The sequence below is a fragment of the Periplaneta americana genome, chromosome 11 (assembly GCF_040183065.1).
Source record: "Periplaneta americana isolate PAMFEO1 chromosome 11, P.americana_PAMFEO1_priV1, whole genome shotgun sequence".
In the NCBI taxonomy this organism is placed as follows: Eukaryota; Metazoa; Arthropoda; class Insecta; order Blattodea; family Blattidae; genus Periplaneta; species Periplaneta americana.
The window spans coordinates 117,536,875-117,564,333 of NC_091127.1; the positions used below are offsets into that span (position 1 = coordinate 117,536,875).

A 27,459-nucleotide genomic window follows, 5' to 3' on the forward strand; every position below is an offset into this window, starting at 1 on the left:
CAGTATATAAAGAATCTTATAAGTGAATATCAATGAAAAATAATGTAAATTGTGGCGCAAGGGAATTTTTGCTTTAATCAATACACTAAGTTATATAATTAAGTTATTAATAAAATGCAAACCACTTATCATAGACAGAAACGAAATTTTGTACATGTGTTATTATCAACCAGATATACTAGTGATAAACATTTTGTGAATTTAGCTTTAAAAATATGGAAGTTAGTAATTTCAGTATAATGTCCCCAAGGATACACTGATGTGATATTTTGTCATTTTTGGTATAAAAAATAGTTTCTTTGTTTTTATCTTTAAAAATTCATTTATGATCTAAAGATGCCTTCTGCCAATTTTCATGACCATACGACCGGTCTATCAGCTGTTTAGGGTCACATTTTTAAAAGGCTGCGGGCTCTGACTGTTAATTTAAATTATCCGTCCACGACCTCCACTCTGAATTCTGCGACCGTTTTGGAAATTACGCTATATTTAATACATTATTTATTATATTAGATTTCCGATTGAGCCAATGTAGCTTCTCGACTTCTCGAAATATTTCTTCATAGAATCCAACAGGTGTTAGACCTACTTCAAAGGCTGCTTTTCATTAAAATATATTCAGTTACAAAGGAGAGCACAACTCTTATCTAAAGGAAAATTCCACTTGTTGCTAGTAGCCATAACAACGTGCTTTCCATGCTTGGTTTTTGTTTGTGATACAAGAAATATTTGCAAGTTTCTAACAGTTTTATTGTTAGTGTTATAACAGTGTCTACAGTCCATAGTGATTTGTAAATAATATTTATCTATTATAGTGTTTTCATAAGATTAAATAATTTTTTAGTCGTCTTTATTTACTAGTGTAGGTTAGGCGTGCACAGCGTGGTAGTGTATATAAGGATAAGTTCTGTATATAATATGCTAGTTCTATATGTTTCGAAATGCCTAGAAAATAAAAAAGACAGTGACCTGGTTCATTATTATTATCTCAAACTTTTGAAGTCAATTTTCTCCGCTGTCATTTTATGTAAATTTTGCATTGCTAAAAATGCTACTCTTTCTACAGATTATGTACTACATGCATGATTTTTTGTAGAGGTTTTTGAATATGTTCCTAACATAACTTACTATCAGTATTATACCTAACACTCATATGTTTTGTTGTTGTTGTTTAGTCAACTGTCCGAAGACAGATTTGAACATCATAAGTACCACCAATAAGGCATCACTCATGAGACAACTAGGCCAGGAGATAATGGGGTAGGGTGGCAAGTTTCTTTCCCCCTCCAATGCATACTTCGCCGATTAGCTACATATTCCACTAATCAGACTTCAGATGTTTACAAACAATTGTCCTTCCTCTGACACATATCATCAAGTGAGATGTACTGCCTGATTTTATATGCATATCAGCCAGAAGAGGTACTTAATATTAATTTTTTTACGCTCGAGTTGAATTTTTTCTGTTTTTACACTTTTAGTTCATTAAATATTTTAAATTATATTTTAGTAAAATAGAGAGGAAAATTGTATAGTAAGTTTCGTGTCTGAAAGTCTGACACGTATGTAGACAAAATTTCTGGCCAAAATAGTAGCAATTTTTGAAAACCTAAATTTGCACAATTTAAAATTACAAATTAAAAGTACAAAATTTCATAGATCTACCTAGAATAGTTTAGAAAATTGAAATTTCACATCAGCCTAACCTTAATAGGGTTTCTAGTTTCTACTGTCTTTGTATTTTCCAATCGAGCCAAACAATACAATCTTGTCTTAAGAATGAATTCAGAACTTCACAAATATATTATGTCATTCTTGCAAATAGCAAATAGGATTAAATTCAGAAATGCTTGATTTGAAAGGGTGAAGATGGTAAAAATTTGACACTGATCCTAATTGGTACGTGATTTTCATTTGTTTTATGTAGAAATATCATTGCTGAAACAACTTAAATTCTAGATTAGTTTTATAAAAATATTTTGGGGCCCCAATTTTGGAAAAAAAACAAATACCACAATACAGTCATTCATTAATCTCACAATGTATGCTCGCTTAGGTAGCGGATCGTTCCTTTTTATATTTATAGTCACTTCTTTCCTTTTTCCTTATTTCTTTTACTTTGTCACAGAGAAAACAAATGTGCGTTTTTTTCATATCTCTGTGAACAGTTCTGAACACAGCAGCACTGCATTTTTTCGCACTTACATTACAATCTTTCCCTATACAACTGTATACTGCATAGCGCGCGCTGGACTAACAATGGCGGATTTGTCGGCATTTGCCGGCTCAAACGATTGCGGTACTCTGGATATCCACGGACTCTGGCTTGCTGCACGACCAGTCGGTTTCTATTTCCCGCCCATGCGCTGATTCAGAGGAGGATCTCCTCCCTCTCCGTTCATTTACTCGCTTTAAAACTCTGCTTCTTTCTCTGGCCGCTAGTGCGCTGTTGTCTATGTGTGCTAACTGCAGTAAAGAAGGAATGGATTGGCTTTCCTCCACACAAACAATCTCGCATCTTTCTCACAGTTTTCTAGCAGCACATGAGCGCACATCGTTTAAAACTCGATCAAACGAGGTTTTCTTATAGCTGTGAACTTAAAAATGATCGAATCTTCCTTGATTTTCAAGGCACATATTTTATTTGGTATTTACTTTCAAAAGAAGAAAAATGTGAGGAGGACGTTCCTCCCTTCTCTTCCCCGAGGAACCGCCACTGCTCTCCACTTGAGCATTAGACCAAGAAAACACAATAAGATCAACCAACTCTTGAAAAGGATTTATATTAGATGTGTCCCTATAACTGGCTACTTTATTCCAGAATTCAATTGTGTTTGTCTTAAGTTGCACTTCACGTAGTCACTCTTCACGAAATCGTTGCTGATATTGAGGCCCCATATCTCAATTATTTAGCCTACGGATATATGGCACAGAGAAGGTTTAACGATTTTGTAGCGGTATATTTATACAACGAGTAATAGTTAACTCTGCAACTGTCACGGTACACGTCTTACACAAATAATATTCTGTAAGCAATTGAATTTAATCTGTCTGTAATCTCTATCTATTATATTACAGTCTTTGTTGATCATGTGAAGTACTAGTGCACGGCGGCAGCAGATGTTCCATTTTTAACGTTTGATTAGAATGCCGCCGCACTTACATTTGATTACTGTCCGATTGTTAGACTCGACCGGTATTAAACTTGCAAAAACAACAATAACGCTAATATGAATTTCATTTCAGAAACTTCAAAGATTAAAAACCGCTAGTATTCCCGCTAAGTGGGATAATATAATTTTACCCCCGAGACGGTTATCCAAAAAAGCTAGATTTGGCGGGAAAACCGCTGAATTGGCAACACTGATTGCAATATCAAGTCTACATAGAGATTCCAAGGAGATGACCTAATCAGCTGTGAGTCAGCTGAGAGATTAAAGCGACATGTAAACAAGCTCCAATTTGTGCACACCAAGGTTCCTTGTCTTTCATAACACTGATAGCGGAGCCTGCTATCTTTAAAGCTAGGCTCCAACCTTTTCGTGCCCCAAGAGCTGTTCGACTGCGACATCTAGCGACCTTGGTAGTTAGTACCAAGCAAAATAGTTTGGAGACCCCTGCTATTCTGTGTATTTGTGAATCCCAGTATTCTAGAGGCACATGACAGACTGATAATGATGAGTTGCAACACTGGATTTGGCTGCTGACCGTTGGAAGAGAGCAGAATCGACAGTTGAAATACGGTCAAGATGGGAGTTCATCGTCTGCAAACATTTCTCAAAACCGACGTTTCCAATGTGTGCTACCGGAACGTCGATATCAAGACGCTGGCGGCCCAATACCGCCAAGAAACCGGAAAGCAGCCTTTGATGGTGGTAGATGGCTCAAATTGCGTGCGGAAGATTTACATGGCGAAGGACAACGGATGGGTTCTGGGTGGAGACATGCTGGATTTCATAAAAGAGATGAAGAGTTTCGTTTCAGCTTTTCGTGTGAGTGTGTGCAGAATTAACTTATTTTATTTTTCTCATATTATAATGTGAAAAATCTGAGAGAAGGCAAGCGAATGAATCAATGACCTTGACTAGCTTACTTATCTATCAGACTATCATATCTCAATTTATACTATAAATAATAATAATAATAATAATAATAATAATAATAATAATAATGTGTCCTCATATGTATTAGGATGTAAATTCGTTTCTAAAGGCTGAAGTTGTAATAACTGCATTAATGATTCCATTAATATATCTTACGGAAACCGTCAACACACGCAGATCTGATGCATGCAGATGACAACTAAAGGGGTTTACATAGAAATAACTTATTATAGGAAAAAATTATCTATTCATTGTAAATGATCTGCCATTTTATACACAAGAAATGGCTGTATCGGAACTGGAACACACTTTGTTATTCGATTACCCAAGAGATGTCTCTGCAAACAACTGAAGTTTGCCACTAGATGACACTAATAATAATAATAATAATAATAATAATAATAATAATAATAATAATAATAATAATAATAATCAGGATGTAAATTCGTTTCTAAAGGATTAAGTTGCAATAACTGCATTAATGATTGCATTAATATCTCTTACGGAAACCGTCGACACTCGTAGATCTGATGCATGCAGATGACAACTAAAGGGGGTTTACATAGAAATAACTTATTACAGGAAAAAATTATCTATTTATTGTAAATGATCTGCCATTTTATACACTGGAACTGAATACACTTTGTTATTCGATTAACCATGAGATGTCTCTGCAAATAACTGAACTAAGTGACACTAATAGTAGTAGTATTAATAATAATAATAATAATAATAATAATAATAATAATAATAATAATAATACTTTATTCGTTTCATAGATCTCAGCTAGCTATGTGGCTGTGAGATGTGAAACCCGTCAATAATAAATTGATTGAAATCAAAGTTCTTTGTAATGAGAAATCATGTTCTTTAATCCCTGGATGAAACCACAATTTAATCACGTTCTTAAATTCAGCAAAAAAATTCATCAGTACTCATCCTAAAATCATGGCTGAAATTCAATGATGCTCGTCTGATTGTGAAGATGATATTTTTATGGATTAGCCTACAGCAGTGGTGTACGCAGAACTGGACGGAGTTACGCGACAACAGAATAACCGACAATTTGAAGAAAAAAAATGAGATATTTGCACAAATTTGTTGTTGGATGGATTATTTAACTCGGCAAAAATTAAGAATGCGATATCTGCATTTTGCTGCTACTTTATAAGCAAAATTCGTTTATTGCATAAAATTGATTTATTTTGCTTTGCAATATTAAATGAACTGCTGGTCTATTATTAAAAATCGGTTAGCCTTTTCTTAGTATTATTTGTACAATTTTTTGTAATAGTATGAATGTTATAATACTTCTTACATAAAATGTTTAATTAAAACCAGATTTATTGCAATGATCAGTATCTCGAAAACAGGTTTTTTGGCGGTTGGTGTCTTATTGCGTAACTCGTCTAACTTTACCAAGAGGCAGTCATTATTAAATTTTTTTACGATTTACATTATCGGTGTTTTAAATTTTGTGTAGTATTATTATTATTATTATTATTATTATTATTATTATTATTATTATTATTATTGACAAGGTAGAATATTGACCGGCCACTGAACGTTGCACACTTTTATCATTGTCAATGTGGCGCTATAAACCAATTTTCAGCACTTTTATCACAGCCACAACACATTTCGATTTTTACTGCACTATATCTAGGCCTACTATGGAATTGTCACTGCATTAACACATTGATTAATCCACAAAACACAAGCTTAGCGAACTAAATGCAATTATGTAATTATGAAGAATAGAGGCAAGAGTCACTCGCCATCACGTTCCACTTCTTCCACGACATACACCAAGGAGAGCAACATTTGCAAACGAAATTATCTTATTAAACGTGAGGAGTATTAGGCCTACTACAGATGTGTAGTATTATGTGACAGGTTAGGTTAGATTAGATCAAGTGTGTATTATGTGACAGGTTAGGTTAGGTTTATAGTATTATGTGGGAGGTTAAGTTAGGTTAGATTAGGTGTGTAGTATTATTTGAGAGATGTTGACGACACTGAAAATCCAGTCATATTAGTAAATATGGCCGTAATTTTCATTCACGCACGACGAATTTGGTATAAAAGTAAAGTACTTATTTGGGGCTGGTTGGATAGGCATACAGCTCTCACAGTGATCTTATCCAATTTCCACTACTCCATACTTACTTACTTACTGACTTTTAAGGAACCCGGAGGTTCATTGCCGCCCTCACATAAGCCCGCCATTGGTCCCTATCCTGAGCAAGATTAATCCAGTCTCTACCATCATATCCCACCTCCCTCAAATCCATTTTAATATTATCCTCCCATCTACGTCTCGGCCTCCCCAAAAGGTCTTTTCCCCTCTGGCCTCCCAACTAACATTCTATATGCATTTCTGGATTCGCCCATACGTGTTACATGCCCTGCCCATCTCAAACGTCTGGATTTAATGTTCCTAAGTATGTCAGGTGAAGGATGCAATGCGTGCAGCTCTGCGTTGTGTAACTTTCTCCATTCTCCTGTAACTTCATCCCTCTTAGCCCCAAATATTTTCCTAAGAACCTTATTCTCAAAAACCCTCAATCTCTGTTCCTCTCTCAAAGTGAGAGTCCAAGTTTCACAACCATAAAGAACAACCGGTAATATAACGGTTTTATAAATTCTGACTTTCAGAATTTTTGACGGCAGACTAGATGACAAAAGCTTCTCAACCGAATAATAACAGGCATTTCCCATATTTATTCTGCGTTTAATTTCCTCCCGAGTGTCATTTATATTTGTTACTGTTGCTCCAAGATATTTGAATTTTTCCACCTCTTCGAAGGATAAGTCTCCAACTTTTATAGTTGCATTTCGTACAATATTCTGATCGCGCGACATAATCATATATTTAGTCTTTTCGGGATTTACTTCCAACCCTGTATCTTTACTTGCTTCATGTTCCACTACTCCATACTATAAATAAATCCTAAGCATTTTCAAGGTATTTTATAACAATTTTCTCTAATGCCAGGGACATAATATATATTTGGCACAATCTTAGAATAGTACCGTACCACGTATCAACAAACGCACGTGATCGTTTCTGATGTATTATTGGTGGTTCATTCGCGCGTAACATTTTCGGGCGTGGTAACATATAGCACAGTACAAGCAAGTCAGTGTTGAAAATGGACGTGCGTTTAAAATAGTATAGGCCTAATAAAATTATGGTAGAAGTAAAACATTATAAATACAAATGTATGTAAATATAAATATGAAGTTATAAATTATTAAACATTATTATGATTGAGGTCTTCTATGGCGTACTCTGTGCAATGACTCTGTAAATTGGTCAACACAACTGGCTTCATATGGGTGAATGACGAACAGTCAAGTATCCACCATTAGTATAAAAAACTTCAATATTAAATTATTGTCAGAATATTAATCTATTTTATTAATAGCCTAACGGTACCGTATATTATATTTTGGGTATGATGATGGCAGGTTAAGGTAATTAGACTAAATCGAAATCATAGAACTTTCGTGAGTAACTTGGTCGCTGTCAAACAACACGCCAATTCCAGTAGTCATTGTTTGCAGGGGCGGATGCAAGGGGGGGGGGATTAAGGGGATATATCCCCTCCCGAAATTTTGAGAAAAATACGAAACAAGAAACAAAAATAATATTAATTTTAATTCGTGAATGTACATAGGAATTAGAGAGTTTTCCACATAATTCTCTTTGCTAAAGTGTTAAATTCTAAGAACTGCAGGGAGACAAATACAGCGTTCTTACTTCAAGACAGAGAGTCATGAAGAGTATTTCAGGCTTTTAATTTTCCTTCTCTTCTTAGACTATTTCATTAGTCAGCTCAAGGACAGGTTTTTAAATCATAAGGGAATCCTAAATTCCATACAAACTTTGCTGCCTAAAAACATAGTGCGAGCATCAGATGAAGATTTAGAAACTGCTGTTGAGGCTGTAGTGATCAGTGGCCCAATGATATTGATGCATCACCAGAGTCTTTCTTCAATGAATTGATGACGTGGAGAAGAAATGTTCTTGATCAGAAAAATCTTCACCTAATAACTACTGATTTTATATCATCTTTGAACAGGTGCAATGAAATTGTTTTTCCCTGCACTCACAAGGCGCTGAAACTTTTCTGCACGTTGCCTGTAACTATAGCTACACTAGAATGGTCGTTCTCAACATTGCGGTATTTGAAGACTTACTTGAGGAGCACGATGGGCGCAGACAGATTAAATGCGCTGGCCTTGATGTATATACATAAAAATGTATAAGTAAAAGTTCATGAAGTACTGGATGAAATGTCTAAGAAGGCTCGTCGCCTTCTTCTGTAAATGTCATTCTTTTTGTATTGGAGTCATTGTAAATGTTAAAATTAAAAAAATTATGGTTTATTAAACAACGCTCGCAATTGCCGAGGTTATATCAGCGTCGCGGTGTGCCGGAATTTTTTCCCTCAGGACTTCTTTTACATGCCAGTAAATCGACTGATATGAGGCCTGTCACATTCAAACACACTTAAATGCCATCCAGCTGGGTTGGAGTAGAACCCGCAACTTCGAACACAGAAGGCTATACCGACTACGCTACTCAGGCCAACTTGTAAATGTTTGTGACTCGGAAACAAATTGTGAGTATATAAACTTATTTCCCATTACTCCATTTTTACTATCTCCTCAAATCCCTCCCCGAAAAAAAATCCTGCGTCCGCCCCTGATTTTTTGGGTTTGGAAGTCTCCTTAGTTTTTAAAACAGTGTGGTACTTTGTTTTTCTATTTCTTTTTATAATGGGGATGTTTTTGGTAACTATCTGCATAGCTGTTATTGGGGTAGATTTAACAGTACCTGTTATTAATCTTAAAGATTGATAAATAAGAACTTGAACAAATGTTTGAAACATCAAGAATGAATGATCCGGAATATTAATGAATATTATTGCCAAATAAAACATTTCGTAAAAGAAAATGTCTTATATTTTTCATCCTCGTTTGGTATTCACGTGTAAAGGATAGAAAGTGGAATGAGTTAGATACAACAATAAACAGAGGCAGTGAAAAATGTTAATATATTAATGCAGTATTAATTTTATTTAATTGTCCTAACTATGAACCACACTAATAAATACTGTGAAACTTTATCAACAGAAATTCCAAGGCTATTCATCTATTCTACTCGAATTATTCAACAAAGCTCTCTCTAATAGCGTAGCTGACGTTTGCCGCTCTTAGAGAACGAAAGGTTGGCTAGGAATCATATTTTGTCCTTGTAACGGCTCCTGCAGTATTAGTTGTTCCCTGTATTTTTCATCACAATTTTTCTGAAGTGAAAAATTATGACGCCAACACGCTGCTGACAATACGTTTTATATTTCCTCCTTTCAATTCTATGGGGCACAAAAAAAAAATCCTCCACTTCATGAAAAGAATACCAAAATAATTTTCGACCTTTCTCCGTGCACGACATAAACCATAGTTTTATTTCTCTCTCCGTATATCATATTTGAACTACATATATTGGAAAGACCTCATTAAGTATGGTTTGAGTCTAAAAGCCTCGTCTCCAATTTGAAAGTCATATTGAGGTTAAGATTTCAAGCAAGTTGAAAGTATATGTAATAATTAGACCTCGGATTTTAGGTAAAAACCTATTTTGTTCCTCATTATATATACAAAAGAAAAGTTGTAAAGAGTGCGTCAGAAAGAACGGATGGATTTCAAGCTATCGATACGCAGCGAGGGGAGATATACAGTGAGCGGGACTACGACTGTTGGGTCAGCCAGAGAATGCAGTTTCAGTTGAGAACATGGTGTTGGTCTGGTGTACAACATGCTTTCATCGCAGAGACATTTTTGAAAAATGAAGAGTCTGTTATCGTCACTCAGGACTCATTTCGACATCGGATGTCACGCTAGGATTCCAACTCGGAATACAATTTTCGTACCACAGGTTCAACATTAAAGAAGAAATCACCTGGACGAACACGGAGCGCGTGTACACCTGCAAATGTGGAGACAGACAGTAGGTTGTCCGGCCACCTCAACGATCAGCCCGCAAACATGCCATTGCACTGGGATTGTCCGAGGCTACGGTAAGATCTCGCGCCCTGCGACGTCTTTCTTTGGGATCATTCCAAGGCGTAAGTTTGTAAACATCGATCACATATACTGGAAGAACTGAAGACGGCGATTCGTGAAGAAATCGTAGCAATTCCACCTGCTATGACTCTGAAAGTGATGGCGAACTTCAAAAAACGCCTCGATGCCTGTATTGAAAGCCAAGGACATCATATGGATGATGTTGTTTTCCATAAATAAAACTGCATGTATTGGTGAATCTGTTGATAACAATACATTTTTGATTTGATGAATCTTTACAATTTTCTTGCCATGTGAAATCCATCCGTTCTTTCTGACGCACCCTGTATATATACGAATTATGGAAATATACAGTATGTTCGAAAATGGTGGTTCTATACAACCTAAAATACCTAATTTCACATTAGAAACTATTTTTACATAATTTTACATTTTCCAATTTCTACAGTTGGTAATATGGAAACGCTGTGTAATTCTGTATGCCAGTTTTGCCTTGACAACAATCGCAGCATAGTTCGTCTCCTCTATTCATTACAGTGTGAGATTTCAGAGCGAAGACATTGTATTTAGTGGAAAGCAAAACGTGAATGTGCTGTTCCCTTGCATCTAACACCAACATTTAAATATGCTCTAGTGTCATCAGTTGATGTGGAACGCTCATTTTCGGCATATAAGATGGTGTTATCTGAGAAGCGATGCAGTTTCTCAATGAAAAACTTAGAAAAGGTGTTAGTTGTTTACTCTGGCTCTAATTATAGACATGTGCAATGAAATAATGTCAAATGTTTCGGCTAATTTGTAATGGGAAATGAAAAAATGTCATTTTTTGTTCACCTATTTTTGTAATTTTAGAACCTATTTTGATTTGTGATAGAACCTATTTTAGGTACCTAATTTAAGATTTTTAGGACCTAAAAGTCCGAGGTCTAGTAATAAATGGTTTTATAATTTCAATCAACAACTTATCAGTTAAAGCAGAAAACAATTTTCTGTTATTTCACATCACAAGGTTATCTATCCACAGATATTTTCGATTTTTTAAAATCATCTTCAGGTGGAGAGACATAAATTGACCAATTGAACATAGGTGAAATGCAAGGAAAATGTATATATACACACACACACATTATTAATAAAATCAAACTTCAAAAACAACATGACATAAAATTTGGTTCTAAGTCATTTCAATATAATAAAACGTTTTGTGAAATTCCAAGGTAATAGTCATACAAAGTGATGAACACACTATTTGAATCTCTTGATGTTGTAAAACAAGTAAAATTATGTGTATGTATTGATAATTAAAATTTAAAATTTCAAAGCCATTAGTGATACCGTGTTCAGACGAAAGGTTACAATTATTTGTGTTCTGTGAGTTTGTTAATCACTCACTCGAATCGATGAGGTGAGTGTGACATGATGTTAAGAGGAGGACGCCGAGTCAGATGTCGAGGTCATCTCATCGAAGCGTTACAACTGCAGTCACAAGCTTTGTAACGCTTCGATGAGATGGCCTCGACATTTGACTCTGCGTCCTCCTCTTAACATATCACACACAGCTCATCGATTCGAGTGACTCATTAACAAACTCACAGAACACCAATAATTGTAACCTTTCGTCTGAACACGGTATCATTAATGGCTTTGAAATTTTACATTTTAATTATCAATACATAGGCCTACATACAATCAGGGCCGCCGAGAAGGTGGGGCAAAGGGGGCGAGTGCATATGGGCCCGTGAGCAATAAGGGCTCGTCAGATGAAGTGAGTCTGATTACTTTTATTATCATGAATAATTATTCGTAGATACATACGGGCACTATACAATTTTGTAAGAACATTTGTTACATAAATTTGACATAATTAATTGATTAACTAGTGGACTTACTCGTGTTAATTATGTAAGATTTGTCCGGCTTACAGCTGTTTCAGTGCTTCACGCACCATCCTCAGAGCCTACTAGATCACGGCGTCATCTCGAACTTCTCTGCCTTTTAAGTGGGTGTGTTTTATTGTTGAAAGGTGTTGAAGAGTGGAGTCGAATAGTGTGTGTGTACTGAAATTGATCTGTGTGTTGAGAATTTGATCTGGGTGTGTTTTAGTGTGTTTGTATATTTCGTATTGTTCTAGTGTGTTGAGTTTTTGGTTCTTGGGTTGTATGTGTAGGATACAAACACACTAAAACACACCCCGATCAAATTCTCAACACACAGATCAATTTCAGTACACACACACTATTCGACTCCACTCAACACCTTTCAACAATAAAACACACCCACTTAACAGGCAGAGAATTTCTTGATGACGCCGTGATCTAGTAGGCTCTGAGGATGGTGCGTGAGGCACTGAAACAGCTGTAAGCCGGACAGATCTTACATAATTAACACGTGTAAGTCCACTAGTTAATCAATTAATTATATTCAAGTATTAAAAGTAGTGTACGCAAGATACAAAAGAAATTTGACATATTAACTCAACAATATTAGAATTAATACAAATTACCACTTCATATGTAAATATTTGACTTTTATATAATAGAATATCGGTTTTCCGCATTAACGTTCACCGACACGACAATTGAGGGCCCCGGCATTTGCCTGAACTATGTTCCCGTCGCTTGTACTGAACACGTTCAATTATTTATTGACTTACCCTTTTTAACTACCAAACCCCAGCTGGCCCACTGCAATATGCTAGTGGACTCTCTCAAACCGAAGTCGCAGGATACGTTTCTTTCTCAGTACATTATATGTTTCGTGTCGAAACTTTCGTCTTTTCGTTGTCGTTTGTCTAGTAAATTCTTTTCATTAGTGTCACTGGTTACAGTTTAACTGCACAATGGACAAGTACAGGCATAAGTCAGGAGCTGAGAAGCACAAGGAGAGACAGAAATAATTGGAATATATTAATATGGGTGCTAGACTGCGTGAAAAAATATTATGAAGACATTAACGAAGAGAGCAGTGATGAATCGAAATATTTAAAATCAATTCATGTCTCTAATTTAGGGCCAACCCCACTGAAACATACGAATCTCCTAAATAGTCTGAGGGAATTAAAACTGGATACTTTATTTCCAAATATTTGTATAACCATTAGAATATTCTATACAATTCCTGTGACAATTGCTGATGCTAAAAGATCCTTCAGCAAAATGAAGGAAATAAAAAATGTATTCAGATAGACAATGTGTCAAGAACGACTGAGTAACCTTGGCTTCTTAGTCTGGAGAGCGATCTTGCTAGGTCTTTAAATTTTGATGACATAACTGATGATTTTTTTTAAGTCAAGGAGAGTTGTTTGTTGATGTTGGACTCAAGTTAGAAAATACAGGTGTTTAAGAATAATGTTTCATGAATATAATATATTGTGCTAACGTGAAGTTTTGCTAAAAGTTTTCAACGTAATGAAAGTATATATTTTTAAGTTCGTATCTGTGTATGGGGTTATCTTTTATTTATTTTGCAAATAATTATTGTGGTTAGAATAACTGGTAACTTGTAATTGTTACTTTTTTCAACGAGGGTCCGAGTACAGTATTGCATAGGGACCCATAAATTCTGTCGGCGGCCCTGCATACAATTTTATGATTGAAACTTGTTTTACAACATCAAGAGATTCAAATAGTGTGTTCATCACTTTGTATGACAGCTTGAAATTTTACAAAATGTTTTATCATATTGAAACGACCGTGAACCAAATTTTATGTCATGTTGTTTTTAAACAGTTTGATTTTATTAATAATATGTATATATATTTTTTCTTGCATTTCACCTATGTTCAATTGGTCAATTCATGTCTCTCCATCTGAAGATGATTTTTAAAAAATCGAAGATATTTGTGGATATATAACCTTGTGATGTGAAATAACAGAAAATTGTTTATTGTATTAATTGATAAGTTGTTGACTCAAATTATGAAACAATTCATTATTATATGTACTCTTATCCAATGGTTGCGTACGGCATGGTTTCTGCTTGCCCGGGAAGTGCTAGATATCCTGGAAGATCAAAATCGTAATCAATACATTTCCTATCCATCTGAGATCCCTCGAGAATTCCTACGTCATAATATCTTCCGTACGCACTACGCAGGAATGTCAACGTAATATAGGGACATCATTTTATTTTTACTAACATTTTTAATATTAACCTCGCTATACCTTTTGCTACCCCTTCCCACGACTGGAGTTCGATGATACTGCGTAAAATAAAAAAAAAAATCACTTTACTAGGTATAGGAGGGAAGGAAAGTAGTTAATCCATTTACGTAAACTAGGAAATATCGCAATTTCGAGTTTGATAATTTTCATTAAGTTTTTGTTTAATCAAAATACAGTACAGTATTAACAATAAGTGTTTTTACTCACGAACTGAGCTGTCCATGTGGACGTATTCATTATGCAGTGTATATTATACTGTCTACAGCACATTAGCGTACACTATAGAGAATGAAGTTAAATTGTAAAATCATCAAAATATGGATATTTAAACACATTTTTGAAAATGGTGACCGTTCATTTCGATACAGGGTTCAATCCTTTTGTGCATATTATCGCACTGTAGACTATTGTACCTAATTCCAATTACCAGTTTCGTCCTTCGTACTAATAACTCATGTTGAAATAATTCTGTACCTACTCTGTAAAAACGAACCTTGCGTAGTGTAAATTCAGTCTTCACTTCTGTCCGATCCGAAAAAATAAAATTACTCAGACATGCTATCTACTGTCCGTCCAAGTAGTTATGTCGGAGGATCGTAGAAAGGGGGGAAATCACGTGACAATTAATTATTTAACAAGACCCTTTTATTTAAGTTATTTTAAACAGTTGCATAATATTACGTAGACGTCCAATTCCTAACAGAAATTAATGTTTTCAGAAACGACTAAGACAGCCCAGCCACTAGCCTTTTCAGCGGCGTGAGCAGAAGCAGGTGGGGAAAATCGGGATGCGACGTAGGCAAACGGACGACAGCATCTGTGCGAAAATATGATTCAATATTGAAAGCTGTTTCGTCACTAGAAAACGCGAACATATTTCTGGAACCGTACTATACTCAGTACTGCTTGACTGCATGTACGCGGCCTTGGTTGTGTTGGAAGTTTATTAGTAGAAGGGGTGGGAGTGAAGTACATTAAAAAACTCAGGTACAATAAAAATTGAAGTAAAAATAAAATGATGTCCCTGTAGATGTCATTTCTAATGACACTCCGAATTTCATCAAAATTTTCATTGTTCTTTGTGAAGCACTATGTAAAATTGTTTTTATTGTTCAGGAGTTGGTGAATCGATGTGTAAAATTCTCCCAGTTCCTCTCCCGATATGTTTGTCATGGACTCAAGAGTTTCTATCGAACTCTCTCGGTAGACCGAAGTAACGAGCCGATATACCGATTGCAATATCGCGATCTTCCGAATCCCGCGCCAGTGCAATGTGTGGATTTCAATTTACTGCAGTGTAATTTAATTAGATATTGTCCTGTACCGTCCTGAGCTCAATAGTGCATCTTTGTGGGGAAATCTTGATAAAGTTGGGGTGTGGCAGAGTTTTGCTGTCACAGCTCCGAACTGTGACAGCTACGGTGGCAGCGTTTTGCTGTCACAGCTCCGGAAAAATCGCTGTGATAGATAATAGCAATTTTGTCACAGTGTGATTTTTGTGTTCGAAAAATTCTTGGCGATTGTGGGGCTCTGTTGCCTGTCTGTAGATTATTAAAATTAACAGTAATAGCTTAAAAACCACCCTCTCAAATCTGCCGCCCTAGGCAGCTGTCTAGTCTGCCTAAGCCTAAATACGCCACTGATCAGGTGACGATGTCAGTGGACGTTATATCAACTCCCGATCACGCCTGAGAAACTATTAATACCTCTCATATATCTCGATTGTTATTTGGGCTGCCTGAACAAATAAGATGCCCTGTACATTAAGTAGGCCTAATGCTACTTTTTATATGTTTATTAATACCGGTAATAATTTTATTGCGTATTCAAAGACTGGCGGATATCTTATTGAATGTTATGTATTGCAGCTGATTGCTGATATCTAACATTTATTTTCTTCTTTTTTCAGTCTGTTGACGTGGATATTATTTTCTACTTCGATGGAGTCACTTGCAAAGATAAGCTTCGTACCTGGATCCTGAGGCGCGATTACCAGATGGAACAAATTGGCAATCTTTTCTGCGATCTGGAAAATAAACGCAAGGATTTATCCGAATACTCCAAATCCATTCAATCACCCCTTATTGGAGCCACTGGCCAATTTGCAATTAAATTCGAATGTAGTTGTAACGTACGATTATCAGTGGAAGAATGTGACTGGGAGATTGCTGAATTTGCACGTAAAGAAGGATGCTTTGCCGTACTATCTGGTGATTCAGATTTCGCGATCTTACAAGGTGCTCGTTACTACTTTTTAGTGGATGATCTGGACTTGGCCACAATGACCACCAGTGTCTTCATTCGAGATGACCTTCTTACTGCACTGGGTTTACAGAGTCATCAGCTGTTCCTTTTGGCCAGTCTCCTGGGTAATGATATAATTTCATTTGAGGAGTTGAAGACTTTCCACACACAATTTTGTTCGGGTAAAAAGAAAAAAAGATGTTTACTTCCTAAAGTTGCGCAGTATGTCAAGAAGTGGGAGGTTCAAGGAGACTACAGTGACAAGGTTCTCCAAGAGATAGCGTTAGATGTCTTTCAAGATGAAGACAGATTCAAGGATCTTAAAGCTAGTATAAGGAGTTACCAACCACAACAAGCTGCAGATGAAGAAGAAAAGACATCTGTTGCAACAAATACATCAAAGGTACAGTGGTTGTACTAGAGCTAGAACTAGTTTAATAGCCAGTTTCTTCAAGTAATATTTAATTTGGCTTAACTAATATTAAATTAACAGTGTTTATTTTTAACATTTTGTTAATATGTTTTCCATTTCTTCAACATAATTTAGTTTAAAACAACCAACATTTAACTGTAACAGTCGTTAACACTATATTTTGAACTACTTAAAAGCAGTTGGTAATACAAATCTGGCATTCAGGTAATAGCTCCCTGCGAAGTAGACTTGATTAATTTCAAGGAAAAATTGTATCGATCTCAGGACCCTTCGCTTAGCGCGCGAATAGCTTACCGACTGAGATACCCAGGAACCATACACCACAATACGTTACTGGAGGTACGTTAACAGAAAGCCACAATTTAAGTCACACAGAGTTGTGTGTACTCAAAGTTGGGTTTCTGGCGTCTTGTCAGCCCATTTGAGTTGTGAGGATATAAAGGGAAAAATTGCGACGCTGTCGCGTATGGTTCCTGGGTAGCTCAGTCGGAAGAGCATTCGTGCACTAAGTTGGTAATGATTGTTCACATGTACAGGTCTCGCAAAGGATTTTGAAGAACGACCTTGGTCGTCATATTCAAGCGGCGAGCGTAGTCAGTATCGCTTACGTGTAAATCCCCGCCACACATGTGACCGTACCAAAATAATCTTCTTTTGTTTTGCTCAGAACACGTCAGCGTACAGTCCCTGGAATATTTCGAAGAGTTGATCTAATGACAACAGCCCTGATTTGATGTACCTTGTATCCAAAGTGGAGCTACTTATAATCGTCCATGAGGGTGCAAGGTTCGGGTTTATACCAAATGCTCTCCTCATTTACAGGTCGGAACTGAAAACTGGAGACTTTGACAGAGAATTTGATACTGATAACTACACCAAATGGCCTCGTACAATGTTAATTCCAAATTTACTCCCTAACTCTTTCCTAGTTATCGACAATGCTTCATATCATAATACACAACTGAATAAACCCCCCCCCCCGTCGACCTGGTTGGCAAGTTGGTATAGCGCTGGCCTTCTATGCCCAAGGTTGCGGGTTCGATCCCGGGCCAGGTCGATGGCATTTAAGTGTGCTTAAATGCGACAGGCTCATGTCAGTAGATTTACTGGCATGTAAAAGAACTCCTACGGGACAAATTTCCGGCACATCCGGCGACGCTGATATAACCTCTGCAGTTGCGAGCGTCGTTAAATAAAACATAACTTTAACTGAATAAACCCCAACCTCAAATTCCTTACGAAAAGATATGCAAGCCTGGTTGGTGAAACATAACATCCCAATTGATGAAAGCAGTACCAAAACAAAGTTGTACGATTTAATCTTAGCCAATGAGCTAACACAGAAGACCTCCTGTATCTAATTGACCAAATATTAACCTAATACAGCCATATAGCCCTAAGACTTTCACCTTTCCATCCCGATCTGAGTTCCATTGCATTAATTTGGGGGGATGTTAAGCAACTGGTTGGTAGTAGTCACTTTTAAAATAAAAGATGTCGAAGTGTTGTGTCGACAACGATTTGAAGAAATCGGTCAGACGGAATGGAAGAAAGTATGTCACAAAGTGGAAGAAACTGAACCAGGGTATTGTGAGAAAGATGGCATTATGGAAGAAAGAATTGAGAGGATAGTAAGTGAAAACAACGGGATAGGAAGTAGCGACGAAGACAAGGAATATGAAAATGACGCAGTGGAAAATGAAGACGAAAACATGTCAGGTGTGGAAGAAATGAAGGAGGGTTAGTTTTTGGGTTCGTTAAATGTTATTATGTATTATGCGGTATTTAAAACAATAACAATGTCAGTATTATATTTTTGGTAATGAATGGACTTTGTCCGTGGATCAACACACTGTGAAATAATATGGAGTGTAATTGATTTTAAATAACATTTAATAACAACAACCGGTTGCTAAGAGTGTGGGATTTAAAAAGAAATGAACAGAATGCCTGCATTATATTTACACAAGTAGTGACTGAACTCTCAGTAGATAAAGTATGTGTGTGTTATCGATGACATCTGACCCTGCTAAATGCCTGACACTGCACTATATGAAGTTTGCCGTCTCCCCTCCCGCGCCCACGACTGTTGAGTAGTAATTGGCATCTAGCTTCCATTACAAATTTTCATTCGTCTACAAATGCTGTACCTATAAGACAATTTTTTTTATTGGTTGAAATAATTATTCTTCAAATTCTGCATTGTAGAGTAAGTCATGAAACATGAATGAAATTTGTTTAAACAAAAGCCGCCCTAAATAAGGGTTCGATAGATCGGCCTACTAATCAATTCATAAAGAATAATAAGTAAACAAAACAATTTTGTGACATTTGGAAAGAAAAAGAAAAAACATTAAGATAAGAAAACGTAGGAAATCATTTACAATAAAAACATAACCTGATACAGTAGGTCATGATCCATAAACAGAAAGTTGACAAATGAAAGCTGCAGATGACTGCTATTGAGTAATAACTATTACAAAGTAATGCTAAAACATAGCATTCTCTTTCTAAAAATATCAACATTGTGATCACCAGATGACAATATAGGAATGTGGTGTAATCAACTATACCCAAAACTCCAGGAAAATTCCGTATCCTGTTAAATTCTCTAATCACTCTTTCTGCTTCAGCTCGACTTGAAAATTGTATATATTGTCTCAAAGAAGCCATTGCTGCTGAATTTTTTTTATATGTTTACTCAATGTATATTTTGAAACACTGTTGACATCGGCTAGAGTTGAAAAGAGCCAGTAGCATAGAATCTAGAGTTAATAGAAGATGCTGAATTGAAGTAAGATGTTCGCAGGATATTCAAATCTGGTTTCAATTTCTGGCAAAATTTTAGACCTACTTATTTTGAAAATCTATATTATGTCACAAATTGAGTATCGTGAATAGTAGACTATATAAATCATCATTCCTAGTTACCTTGCCACGTTGATATCCCACATTTTCTAAATATTTAATAGATAAAATCAAAATAAGCAGCCAATTTGATAATCAGTTGACTTTTAAAGATTATCTTCCTTATATTAATATTCCGAAGTGTCTTTTAAATGTTAAGTTTTCAGTCATACACTAAACATTCCTTAAAGGGGAACATAAAATATTATTTTCACAACTGTTTGAACAGCTGTGTTGTCATCTGTCATAGTATTTAACTACCGGTATTTGTCAAATGAGTTAACTGCCTAAAATCCTGCATTTAAAGTTAACAGTTATCAGTCTGTTAAGCCAAACTAGTGTTGAAGACGTGAAAAAAACTATATTTAACAAACTGTTCAGAGTTTAACAGTCGTAAAGTGCTCTAACAATACCTGGAGAAACCGGCCATGAGACCTTTCTGGACTCTGTCAATCTGTCAATATGAATAATTCTATTTTTGAGATGAGTTACGTGCAAGACGGAAATCAATAATTATGTCCTATTTCCGGGTAATATGATGAGTAACAAAATTGAATTTGAACGTTGATGAGATATTGGGGGTACCATTAATTTAGATTTATTTCATTTAGGCCAGAATTATATTACGTGCCGTATCTCTCCACACGCGACTTAAAATTTTATTTCCTAACCGAAACAAACCACGAGATTTTTATCTCCTTTAAAATCAATCGTCCTTGTCGTTATTTGAACCAACAACCCTGATCTAGTGGTAGACATGGTAGACAATTGACCATCGAAAGCGACAACAGATGATAAGTTCCGAACAGTTTCTTAATCACCATAAGGTATTTAGGTACTTTGAAAATATGTGCATATTAAGGGCTATACTACACGAACGCTAAAAACGTTGCGTTGACAACGTTCTTTTACAGGAACTTGGTTTTTGGTAATATGATCTCTTGTATAATTGCATGACTATACTACACAAGCGTTAAAAATGCTGCGTTTTGTTGCGTTGCTTCGACGTTGTGAAGTTTCAACGCAGAGGTCCGCGTTGACAACGCCATCTTTTGCACACGTATTCATACTACATGTGCGTCACCAACGCAACGTCAACAGACTGCATATTGTGAAGCAAATGCAGTTTTTACTACCTACTCTTGGTGAGAATGAAACCATTTCGAATATACCTCCACCTAAACAAGAAGACATACCGGATGGTATTATTTCTCAGGCTACTTCGGGTCATGAGAGTAATGTAAACGATACCCAAACAAAATCGGGACCATGTCTTCGCTCGACAGAGACAGGAAGAAAAGAAAAATCTGAAAATATTCTGGTAACTGCAACAAGGGATATTACAAATATATTATCAGAGAGCGTGTCCATACAAAGACAAGACAGAGAATGACAAGGATGGAAACATAGCTTTCCTATTATCATTTGTCAAAATCATGGACAATTTACCTCCAGAGCTTGCAATTAAAGCCCGTTTCAAAGTTTCTGAAGTGTTCAGAAACCTGCTTGTTGAGCAACGGGCAACATCAAGAATATCCCAAATGTCAGATATGTTGCCGTTGAGTGTTATTGCCGATGGTTCAAATGATTCTCAATTCATTGTTAATTTCAGTCAGTACTGATTTCTCCAGCTTGTAACGTTCTTAATTTTATTTTCAACATATTATGCATAAAATAAAAATATAATAATTACAAATTAAGGCAAATTTTATTACTTACCCTAATGTTACAACCAGCTTTTCGACAGGATGAATTGATTTCCTCATTACAATATCAGTTTTCCTAATTTTATGAGAAATTAAATTCAAAAGATCATCAAAACCTTTTATTGACATTCTGTAATAGAGAAAAAATTTGTTGGGATACTGTTGGTGATTTTCAAATGCAGTACAGTGAAACCTCTTTTTAAGGATACCCCCAAGATACGAACACTCCTCATATACGGACAAATTGTCTGATTGCGGACAGAACTTGGATTTCGAGACCTAATGTGTTACAAAAATGGAAAATTTAGTGCAGAAATTCCTTAACATGAAAGAAGACAATAAGGTTCGCGATCGTGAAATTGTATTCGATACAAGATAGGGTTAGTAGGATTATTCTCTTCACTTCAATTAGTTCTGTTTCGAGAGACATGACACCTGAACGTAAAGGTTAAGTTGAAAACAATAAATTACAGTACTGCACAGCTGTAGACCTAGAATAAAAATTGCATGGCACAGTACTGTATTTTCTTCTTTCGGTCTTATCTACTGTAGTTCAAAGCTGCAAAGAATTTACTGTAGTATATTGTATTTAGAATTAAACTACAGTATTACATTTCATTTAAAGCGTGAAGGGATAAATAATGCATATTATAAATTTAATGTTAAATTGGGGAGCCTCCCTCCCAATAAAGGACACCTCCCAGATGCGGACAGATTGTTACGTCCCTTCGATGTCCGTAAATGAGAGGTTTCACTGTATAAAACTTTCCTGTCGAAAGTCTCTTAACGTTTGCGGGATGAATTCACTATCTTCTTTTCCTCTTTTTTTGAGACAGACTTATAAATTGAACACATAGCAGAGCTACATATGCAACTTGTATAACATCCATTGCAGTTCTGAATCCAAACACAGCGTCCCTAACGCAACGTGTAGTTTATACATTTTTCATGCATTACCAACGCCTGTCAACGCAACATTTTTAACGTTCGTGTAGTATAGTCCTAAGAAGTCCTTTGATCCGTGTACATGGAAATACTACAGGTATGAACTTGGTCGCAAGTTACGCAGATTTATTTTCCAAGGAACCGGGCGTATGTTTATTTTATTTTATTTTATTATTATTATTATTTTTTTTTTTTGCTTTTGTCCTGGGCTGTCTTAAGCGGTGTTTTTGTGCTATGATAACTACATAAGCACAGATACCCTCTAGAGCAATGTTTCTCATCCGCCGCGCCGGGTCGCAGCTCGGTACCGGGCCCTAACATCAATTATACAGGGTCGCATACGTGACGATTCATTCATTTAGTGTTCTGCCCAAGGGCAGATCTTTCACTGCAAACTAAGCTTTCTCCAGTCTTTCCTATTTTCTGCCTTCTCTTAGTTTCCTCATATGATCCATATATCTTAATGTCGTATATCATCTGATATCTTCTTCTACCACGAACTCTTCCGTTCACCATTCCTTCCAGCATTCTTCAATAGGCAGTTTCTTCACAGCAGTGACCCAACCAATTCCTTTTCCTCTTCCTGATCAGTTTCAGCATCACTCTTTCTTCACCCACTCTTTCCAACACAGCTTCATTTCTTATTCTGTATGTCCACTTCACACGTTTCATTCTTTTCCATATCCACATTTCAAATGCTTTTATTCGCTTCTCTTCACTTCGTCGTAATGTCCATGCTTCTGCCTCATACAATGCCACTAAGCACTTCACAAGTCTCTTCCTTAGTTCTTTTTCCAGAGGTCCGGAGAAAAGCAGAAATCTGTTCTCTCGTCTAAAAATAAATTCTGACTCTTGAAGGAATGTCCTTCGACATGGGAACAAAATATTTAATTTGTAAATGCTAAAGAAACAGTTCAGTCTTTGAAAACAGTGATTGACACAGCAGAAGAGCCGTTAAATTAATAGACCTACAAGACTTCAATGGACTATTAACTGCAGATGAGAAGCAGAAAGAATGTGTGTTGTGCTGTGCCCGAGACCATTGGTGCCTTTTCCCAGATTGCAAGAAACAGGCTTTAAAGAGGAAATACCCTCAGTGATTTTGCAATGTGCAATGTTCGAAATCATAATGATTATAAAAATTATATTTGACAAATTGATTTGTTCAGTAATCATCAATAAATTTAAATAAAATTAAAATTTCAATGCCAAGTCGGCACTGGTTGAAGTTATGCATTTAAGTTTAAATTTTACCAAAGAGGAACTGAGATCATACAGAACAAAATTAGGGGGTATGCGTTTTGTTGATACGTAAAAAAAAAAATCTTTGCCGATATAAGGGACATTCTAATATACATACCTATATACAGGGACATCATTTTATTTTTACTTCAATTTTTACTGTACCTGAGTTTTTTAATATATTTCACTCCCACCCCTTCTACTGGTGAACTTCAACCCAAGGCCACATATGCAGTCAAAGTCACCTTACGGTCACAGTATACAGTATGAGTGAGTGAGTATAGTATGGTTCAGAAATATGGTCGTATTTTCCAGTGAATAAAGTGCATTCATTATTGAATCATATTTTCGCACAGGTACTATAACGTTTCGTTACGTCGCTTCCCTCTTTCCAACATCCGTTTCTACTGGTTCCTCTGTAAAGACTAGTGGCTGGGCTGTCTTAGCTCTTTTCTGAAAACATTTGCTGTCAGGAATTGGAAGTCTACGTAATATTATACACTTGTTTAAAATAATTTAAATAAAAGGGCCTCATTACGTAACTGTTACATGATTTCCCCCTCTCTACGACCCTGAACATAACTACTTGGACGGACAGTAGACAGCAATCTGAGTAAATTAATCTGTGCGTATCGGGCAGAAGTGAAGTGTTTACAATATGTAAGTAAGGTACTCTGTTATAGAGTAGTACAGAATTATTATTTCAAGAGGCACAGGATTATGCCCCCCATGTCGACTGGTGCTTTGCATTATTTCTTTTGGGGTTACTGTAAAACAGTTATGTTTGTTAAACATCCTAAAACAATAGAAGAATTACAGAATTATATTCCAGAAACAATATATTAAATTTCAGAAGATATGCTTAAAAACGTTTTCGATAATATGCACACAAAGAACTGAAGCCAGTATAGAAATGAACGCCATCATTTTCAACAATTTGTTTAAATATCCAGATTTTGATTATTTTTCAGTTCAAATGCACTCTCCATATTGTATGCTAATGTACTGTAGACAGTATATTATACATTGCATAATGAATACGTCCGCCTGGATAATTCAGTTAGTGAGTAAAAACACTTATTGTTAATACTGTACTGTGCTTTGAGTAAATAATCAAACTGAAAATCGTAATAGTTCCTAGTTTACGTAAATGGATGCACTACTTTTCTTCCCTTCTATACCTAGTAAAGTGATTTGTTTGTATTTTACAATAGTATCATCAAACTCTGATCGTGGAAGGGGGTAACATAGTGTTTGCGGTTCTCAACCGTTAATCCAAAGGTATAGCCAGGTCAATATTAGAAATGTTAGTAAAAACAAAATTATGACCCGGTACTTTTCACAACAGGTTGAAGAAAACTGGAGGCAGATTAAAGAACTGGCACGAGGGAAGCATGTGAGTAGCAGTACAACGAAATTTTTGTACGGGGTCATCATGGGAGACGGTGTAGTGATGGGCGTGTCTCAGGAAGACTATCGGAATAAGGATATAGTTTGCGTGGCCAAGATGTACCGATCTCTCAGGCAACGTATCTATGGGATTCTGCTGTTGGAGAAGCCGGGGGGCGCCACTACTGTCGAAGAACTGTGTGTGGAGAGCGACGTGTGTCCTACGGAGTACCAGCAAGTGTCCATCGAGTGGATTCCCAATCTTAGTGAGTCTCGAATTTTCATATGATAGTTCGTAAACGCAACTTTGGAAATAAGCGATGAAAATGAGACTCAGTGCTCTGTGGCAAGTGTTTTCTATTATCAGTAATGAACTTCTTCTTCTTCTTCTTCACTACAGGAGATAGGTGCAATGACCTGTTCCAGCTTCACAGTTGGTCCTTCCATCGTCATTTCGATCTTATGTCTCGTAAGGTAGATGTCCCTGGTATGGCCATGCTAAGGTTTGAGCATTTTTCTAGCCGCCATTTTGGAAAAAATGTAAACCACTTTTTTCTTACTCGTTCTCAGTCTAATGGACTTTCTTAAAACAATTTCCTTTCCCCATAAAATAGCTTTAATTGTCCAAAAAGTCCCAAATTCCAAAAGTCTACCTAGTGGCCATATCAGGAACATGTGCACATGGTATGGCCACCCTTGTTCCATGTTCTACAAATTGTGATTGTTTTCAGTTTGATAGCGCAGTTGTGCTAAATTAATTTTGTAAATAAAATGAATAAACATGACACTCAATAATCTTTTTTATAATTCAAAAGTGTAGTCAAACAGGTTTTTCCATAAAAAATTAAGTTTTTTCTTAAAATACAAATTTTTTGCGTAATCCCAGCTATAAGGCATGTAAATTTGTCAGGTGAAAAAAATAAAAGTGAAATGAACTTGATATGGCCATGGTGCATTTGATATGGCCATATCAGGAGCAGGTAAGCTTTCATGAAAATCGTTTGATTATGAACAACTCGTAAAAGATATGCCATCAACGACAACACCAATCAACAGAACATTAAAAACTGAATGGAGTACTATGGTTTTCATGAAACAAGTATTTGAAAAACATGCATAAAGCAAAGGAGACAGACCAGAGAAAAATAAGAAGAGGTCACATGAAAACCGCAAAACAGGCAACTAACGCCATATTGCTCAACCTGACTGGATGGAAAACGGTCAAGTAACATACCAGGATGCCCTTTCACTGGATCCTGCTGCAATTTAGCGGATTTTTTGGTTAACTAACTCACAATAGGGGGTGGCCATATCAGGAACATGGCCATAACAGGAGCACCCACCTTATTCCTTTTGCTTTATATTACAATATTATTTTAGGTACCCTCGTATCTGATATTCTGTTTAAGTTTTGAAACCAGTTGTCATAATAGTTCTTTATTTCAGATTATAAACTTGCAATAATTACTTTACAGTGTCTTCATTCCCAGGGCCGGATTTAAGTACAGTGTCGTCTCTAGGCAGTGATAAAATTTGCCTCCCCCAACTCCCACAAACAGTTTATGAGTAACCATTTTACAGGTCATGTTTAGTTTTAATTTGTTTTAAATGAAATGTCACAATTCAGAAAACAATAAATTACTAGAATCAAAATACATGCATCTTGCTTGTAAATTTCCTTCGCACTTTCTTCACAGAGAAAGCATTGTTGATGTCATCAAAGTCAGTCTGACGAAGCACATCAGACTCGATGCAAAGAAACATATTCAGACTTACTGTACTCTTGTTGAAACAAAATTGATTTGTGAAAGCCAAGCTGCGGTTTATTTTTAAGCATTGGTTTTGTTGGTGGTATAATTGTTACGAGTATTTCTTACTCCGATAGGAATTACGAGTATAAAGAAAATTGAAAAATACACTCTAACTCTTTGCGGAATAAACCTTTCATATCGAATTGAGGGGGTTGCCGGAAAAAGGGCGTATACGTCAATATGGTGAATTGAGATACAGACAATCTAAGATTTTAAAACGCACCTGAATAAAATGTTATACAGATAGTGAACACAATTATACATTAAATTAAAAATCTTAGCGAGTATAAATGTTTTGTAGCATGTAGGCAATTTATATTATTAAATTTCCTTCTGCAAATTAAGCTTTCAGGAATAACTCCCTGTAAAGTTAATTTGAATAATTTCGAGGGAAAAATTGTTCCGGGGCCGGGTATCGAA

The 27,459-nt window shown here is 36.1% G+C and overlaps 1 protein-coding gene across 2 annotated transcripts in view; it reads left to right on the plus strand.

Moving 5' to 3' along the window:
* The first annotated feature begins 3,459 nt into the window (after positions 1-3,459).
* Positions 3,460-27,459, plus strand: part of LOC138709266 (constitutive coactivator of peroxisome proliferator-activated receptor gamma-like) — a 56,365-nt gene continuing 32,365 nt past the window's right edge. Inside the window, exons 1-3 of one of the 2 annotated variants that reach the window (XM_069839926.1) lie at positions 3,460-3,992; positions 16,272-17,009; positions 25,188-25,494. In XM_069839926.1, coding sequence (XP_069696027.1) covers positions 3,750-3,992; positions 16,272-17,009; positions 25,188-25,494 — 1,288 coding nt within the window. In that variant the 5' untranslated portion in view covers positions 3,460-3,749. The remainder of the gene's footprint in view (positions 3,993-16,271; positions 17,010-25,187; positions 25,495-27,459) is intronic. The other variant, XM_069839925.1, reaches the window with a different exon arrangement.